The sequence below is a fragment of the Pieris brassicae genome, chromosome 8 (genome assembly GCF_905147105.1).
Source record: "Pieris brassicae chromosome 8, ilPieBrab1.1, whole genome shotgun sequence".
In the NCBI taxonomy this organism is placed as follows: domain Eukaryota; kingdom Metazoa; phylum Arthropoda; class Insecta; order Lepidoptera; family Pieridae; genus Pieris; species Pieris brassicae.
This window is the reverse complement of record NC_059672.1, coordinates 9,820,092-9,827,102: the sequence shown is the minus strand read 5'-3', so window position 1 is coordinate 9,827,102 and position 7,011 is coordinate 9,820,092. Positions and strand designations below refer to the sequence as shown.

The 7,011-nt window shown below is 33.1% G+C and overlaps 1 protein-coding gene across 1 annotated transcript; it reads right to left on the bottom strand.

Annotated features, from left to right (window-relative positions):
- Positions 1–5,107: 5,107 nt before the first annotated feature.
- Positions 5,108–5,942, bottom strand: LOC123713737 (ejaculatory bulb-specific protein 3-like). The gene is made up of 3 exons (XM_045667563.1): positions 5,939–5,942; positions 5,581–5,781; positions 5,108–5,332 (listed from the first exon to the last, which is right to left on the bottom strand). Exons 2-3 carry the CDS (start codon positions 5,765–5,767, stop codon positions 5,148–5,150), a joined length of 372 nt encoding a protein of 123 aa, XP_045523519.1. The 5' UTR covers positions 5,768–5,781; positions 5,939–5,942; the 3' UTR covers positions 5,108–5,147.
- Between the last annotated feature and the right edge of the window lie 1,069 nt (positions 5,943–7,011).

Sequence of the window (7,011 nt, the reverse complement as noted above, 5' to 3'; positions counted from 1 at the left end):
AACAAAACCATCATAGGTTTTGTTTATAATTCATAGAGGACTGGTTATCCAGTAAAGAGCTTAACTTTAAATTGATGCTATGCTACGGCGTATTATATTAGAATTAAAGTATAATATTTTGCTATAAATTATTTTAAAAGATTATTATACGCATAAGAAACTTTTATTTACGTATTGCAAAATAAAAAAACATTAAAACATTGTAAAATAGAATAAATGTTTTTTTTTACACTGGTTGAGTCTAGAAGGGTTAATTAGAAATTGAAGAGAATATTTATGGTTGAGATTCAAGGTTATGTGAAATCCTGTGTATCCCTTGTTTGGAACTTAGCGTATGTATTATTACCGTTGAGGTCGAGAGTATAAGTAGATCACCATCAAAATATGATATCGAATGAAAGAATCGACTGTTTCAAGCAAAAAGTCCCATCTCAGAAAGTCTCGTCTCTGAATTTCACCCTAAATACTTACTTTTGAGATTTTGCTAAATAATTTGCTACTTTTTTTTGAAACACGCTAAATTTTATAACAACAATATTGAAACAGGTTAGGTCGCTACATAATCAAGGAATATTTGTCACTTACCGATGTCTTGAGCACGAACTGAATCAATCTGAAAACTCATCTAATTTATATACAAATGTGTATAACGTCATTTGAATGTCTGTCCATCTATTAATTTTATTTTAAACTAAAAAGATTTTACTTTAAGTGGATAACATCATTTCAAAATGACCTTTCTGAATGCGATTTAATAAGATTACAAATTTTACCTTATAGAAGGTATTGAATTATGTATTTGTTCGTACATATCGGTCATAAATTTGCATTTGTTAAACGACATTTACAAAGCAAAAAGACATTTTTTTAATTTTATTGGATTGAATTACGATAAGTTTGAAATAATATAGCTTTTTAGAGAAAAGAATACAAAATGTTGAATGCCTCGGGAGAGGCATTTAACCACGATGATCCATACAAATATAAGTCATTTTTTATTACTTGCTATTAATGTCTTGTCTTTATTTTAGTCAATAAAAATGCAAACACATTATATTATTATTATATTCAGGAATGACCTTACCTATATTTATGTATATTCTAAGTCAGAAAGTAGTTTAAATAAATTTTACATGTAAAGTTTTTATTACATTAAACATGACAAATGTTTAATTACATTTGCACTGTTCGCACTTAATAATCTCAATAATCACGTTTAGGCGTTTCAATGGAATTCGCCGATTTAGCTTATATACTATAATTTTCATATAAAAGCATGTGTTTTCTAAAATAAGAATTGTGTTTCAATAGTTACCGTGGTAAGTGTTATAGTTTATTAATTACTGATTTACGTACGAAATATTAATTGGGGTATCATACTATTCTGAGAAGTGTTGGCATAGAGGCTTGCGTACGACTCTCATCCCTGAGGTAGGTTCGAATTCTCGCTGTGCAATGGACTATCTTTCTATCTAATGAATCGTAATATCGTATAATCGTAATAAAAAATAGCATAGCCCATAAAAACAGGTTTTATGAGTACATGGGCTAATCGATGACAAATATATTTATTATGTTCAAATTCTGAAAATAACGTTTATTTTTTTATAGGTTTCAAGCATTCAAGATGAAAATCATATTGCTGTTAGCGGTTGTGTGCGCTGCATTAGCCGATACGATTGATTTCTTTTCGACTGCTGATGATAATCTGGATATGGAGGCGGTGGTAAACGATCCAGATAAGCTGAAAGCCATGACTGACTGCTTCTTGGATAAAGGTCCATGCGATCCTGTAGCTCAGAGTTACAAAAGTAAGTGAATCAGTATGTCTCCTTTCTTGCCTTTTTTTTCGATGGCATTAGTCAAAATTAAAATTGCCAAAAAATCGTTTTGAAGCGTGAATGTGTAATTTTTGTTTATAAGTTAGATAAAAATATTCTTTATTTATTTCTTAGTATTTACAATTTTCTTAACCTACATTGTAATAATAGTAATAAAAAAATTATTATTAGGAAAAATAAAATTAATTATGCAATTATAGTACGAGTATACATTAGGAACCACGAACCATGGGACGATTTATGGCACTAAGAATTTCTTCGAATCGAAAAGATACTCGAAAAAATTTGGCGATTTCGTTGTTTGCAATTAACAAAGAACAACGACGGATCCCAGGAAACGAAATGGTCAACCCATGTATATGCACTTTCAAGCCCTCTGGTAATGTGAGTGTCTATGGGCGGGCGGTATCACTTATCACCAGATGAGCCTCCTTACATATGTAACTAGGGGCCAACGGGATAGATATATATCTATCAAAATATTTCCAAATATCCATGCCTCAATGTATTTCTTTTTTAACTTGCAATTGATTTTAGTTATCATTCCTGAATCCATCGCTCACGCTTGCGGTCGTTGTAATGCCGCCCAGAAGCATTTGGCGCACTCCTACCTCCGCGGTCTCTTCTGGAAAATACCAGAGGACTACGACAACTTCTTGAAGAAATACGACCCTCAAGGAATCTACTTGGACAACTTCATGGAGGCTATTAAGGATTATTAATAAATGACAATAAAATACAATTCCCTATTCATTTGTTTTATTCTTTTTAATTAGGATAACGGTTGTATAAGCCGTTCAACGCAGTTTCACCTACGATACTTGGGTCGTAGCGTAGTATGTTCCTACTCCTAGTGGCTTCAGCGTGCGACTGTCATCCCTGAGGTCGTAGGTTCGACCACGGCTTTCTTTCTATGGGCGCATTTAACATTCGCTCGAACGGTAAAGGAAAACATCGTGGGGAAACCGGCTTGCCTTAGACCCAAAAAGTCGATGACGTGCGTCAGGCATACAAGGCTGATCACCTGCTTGCCTATTAAATTAATGAGGCCCAGACCTAAAAAGGTTGTAGCGCCATTGATTTATTTCATTATAAATATATATATATATATATATATATATATGTATTTTTTTTAATTGTAACAATTACTTTCAACTTTTGAGACTAGGTTTCAAATACACAGGCGCTAATTAAGGATTTAAATTCGCGCCTGATAGATAGATAGGTACCGGTGAACAGCATTACAGGTACAATAGTACAGGAACCAAGCTGTTATAAGTTATATGTTTACACGGACACAATAAGTTTTCCATTACGAGGCAATCGCCTCAAATCAAAGTGGAAGAGCGAGAGGTGTTGTGTTAATGTTTAGATGTTTAGACGAAGAAACCTTTTTTATATTCTTTCGATAATCGTACCTTCCAGACGAGAAACTCTCTCCATCTAACTGGGACTTTATGGTTTTTTTTATATTTAAAGGATTTTGGTGCCAATATGCATATTAACGTAAAAGTACAAGGAAAATGTAAATAATTAACAAACCCATTATTCCATACAAATAAATTGATAAAATGAGTCAACAACTTGAACACCATTGAAAATTCATTAATACTAGACGACATTCAAAACGGCAACGCCGCACATTGGCGTGTAAGTTCGGTACCATTAAAAGAATACCAACGATCGGATGTAAATATAATCGCTAAGTTTACTTGTCTTCAAATAATAGCAAATTAAGATTAATAGGATATGAATGTTTAATTTTTAGAAGTTCAAAAGTGTCGTGTGAATATTTAAATGAATATTAATGTTTGCCGTGTAGCGACCTAACAAATATAATTGTTATATGTAATTGATATCAAAATTATTAAAGTGATAATAGCAACCCATAATATTTGACAATCAGAAAACATGTATGCAAATTGCTTTGAATTTACACAATTAGCTAGATAAGCGAAAAAGAACTTAACATTAAATAAAATCCAATTATGTTAAATCACACGTTGAAATTGGCTTATTGTAAAAATCGTACATACGTAACCGCAAATGATTGTGTGAACTTGACACATAAGGAAGTTACTTACCTAGTTAGTAGAAGTTACTTAGTTGTTACGGCAAGTCGTGCGGCGGTGCTCGACGCGCGACTAGAACTGTTGGAGATATCCAAAGACTTTGAGCAAACGTAAATAATGGAATTCGGTTACTTCCTTTTTATCGTTTAATAATAATAACTCATAAGACTAACGCTTTCCTTTTGTAAAACATAAACTTTAGGTCTTTTAGGTGAATTTAATTTGTTCTAGTTCTAGGAAGAGCTGCTGAACTAAAAATATGTATTATATAGATTTTTAAAGTTTCTATGTGTCCGCCATTAACTTCGACACAGTCGATACCGCTTCGTAATATTATTCTTAGAGCTTCACTGATCACCGAATATTGGATGAATCACGACTAAGTGAACAGGTGCTCAATCCAGTTGGTACCTCAATGGTCGACTTTGTCTTAATGATAGCTGGTCATCATAACTAGAGAGTGGACCAATTATAAGATCTAAAACTTTCGTTGCATTACGTGCCCTCAAGAAAAATTGGCCCAATAATTTTGTTCCCATAGATTCCAGCCCAAACAACAAAGAGAAAACCCATACTGGTGTTTGGACTCATAGGCGAGATACAGCTTCTACCTACTCCGGTATCGCATATTCTGTTGGTTCCAGATACGCGTCACACGTCATCAGTTCACAAAATATTATTTAAAATTTCAGGATGGGATGGGACTTTCTCCAAGATTCCCTGACAGAAAGAAAGTCTCTCTGGCAGATCTCTACACAATAAAGCTTGTACCCTCCTAAATTTAAAATGCTTCCGTGGGTCCTTTTTTTATTTTGTAAACAGTCGTGAGGTTTTCGGAAAGCCTTCTTCAAGCAATGTCTTGGCCTCATTGGCCTCTATTCCATTGGTTATTTTATAATTATATACAAGTAAAAGATCAAACTTCTTTCCCTGACATCAATTTTTTGGGTCTTGCGATGGTGACTATCACCATATATGCAAGCAGCACGTAGACTTTGAACAGACGACCTCAGGCTAGAAAGTCACACAATAGCGACACTGCTTTTTCAAGTTGTTTGTAACATGTCAACCTCTCTCCCTCTCTCTTTATTTGAGAACTGGTAGACAACTCTTAATTTAGGGTCATTATTTTTAAAGTTCATAAGTGCCCTACATGAATAATGACTTAATAAATATATAAATAATCAAGTAAGGTCATCAAACAAAAGTGAATATTTTATTAATAAAACAAAAATCAGTATTCAGCCACAGCCTTTTCCAAAACAGGCAAGTAAATGTGGTTAGGATCGTACTTCTTCTCGAAGTCCCAGTAGTACTGAGGATAGTACACCTTTAGAGAAATCAGGAAACGGTTCCACAAATGCTTCTGGGGGTCATTGCATCTGTGGCAGGCTGTGGGGACCGCTTCCGGCATGTTTTCTATAAAACACAAATAAAATTCAAAATTTAATAAACAAGTATCGAATACAGAATTCGTGATTATATCACGAATTCTGACTTCTTCTCTGACTGTCTTCTTCTCTGAGAAAGAAAACTTTTGCCTAACCAAGGCTTGACAAAATTTAATTGAAATCTGTATGCATTGTCTAAATGAATAAAAGATTTCATAATCCTTAATATGTGTACTACTAATTTCAATTATATTTACATATGACATCATAACTTACTTTTGTACGACTGACTCAGAGGGTCACATGGAGCACGGTCAACGAAGCAATCAATAAATCCTTTGACCAGTGTTGGATTCTCCATCGCTGTATCGATGTCCAAATAATCATTGTCCGTGGTAAAGTACACGATATCCTCTGCTACGATGATCGCCACAAGGGCGGAAAGGATGATGATGAGTTTCATGTTTCTGTTAAAAACTATAAAAATTTATTTCTCCAACAATAAGTTGCACAACTGAGTTTCTTTATTATCTTACAGCTTAGAATAGATAATAAAAAAATACAAGAATAGTTGCCATAAACATCGCGATATTTATTTTATTTAAATTTACCCAAAGAAAATATAAAACCTTACCAAATTGAGATCCAAATTGAACTGTGACAAGATGGAATGCAGTATAGTTTATATACTAACTAATTCTATTAGTAATAATTGAAAACTTAATTAAATTTACTAATTAATTTTCATTATTGTAGAGGAAAAATGGTACTAATAGATGAAATTGTTAACAGTCATTATTAGGCAATCGATAATGTATCTAAATGGAATATATAATTTATTATTAACTGCATTTTGTATATTTTATGATCTATCTTATAATATCATAATTTATTCAACCTGATATCGGAGAGCGCGTCTTAAAATCTTAATTTCATTTAAATAATGTGCATAACTCAAAACTTGGCGATTAAAATTTGTGTCTGCTAACTGATACATATTGTAAATTTAAAATCAATTTAACATCTTTTCGGTTGACGTTCATAAGTGTATTTAGTTACACATATGAATAAAGATGAGTTTGGGTTTGAAATGCAACGAGGTCCGTGTCCCTAACAAATATAACTATCGTACGGAAAATAAAAATATAATCAAACAATTATATCGTTAGATTTTCTTTTAAACTATCCTATTCTTGTAATGAAATGAACACAGCAACAGAAAACTAATATAAATTGCGTCTTTCAATTATTATTGCAGAGGATTTGAATTTACTGCTATAAAAGTCACATGTGTCTGCTTAATATAGATTAGAGTCACTCATTAGAAAGAGATGAATCTGTATGAATATGTATATAAACTAGATAATTTAACAAATGTGGAAATTAAAAATTTATGAAACCTGTTTTGCCGTGACGTTTATGTATCTAAATGGAAGCGTGTGAATAAGAAGGCGTGTTTTTTCTTATCAGATTCTACCAAAGTATCGCAGGGTGCAAGGCCAACGAAGCAGTCAACGTAGGGCTTGATTTTGTCTTGGTCCTGCATCACCGTCATCGCCTGTAGTGAAGTTTTTGATGTTCTGTGCTACGCTGAGCTCCACTAAAGCGGTATGTGCCATAGTGTATGTCCATTTCAGTAGATAATTTAAAAGACATTTCAAAAAACAAAAGAGCGTATGCTTCTCAAAAGGCCGGCAATTCACTCGC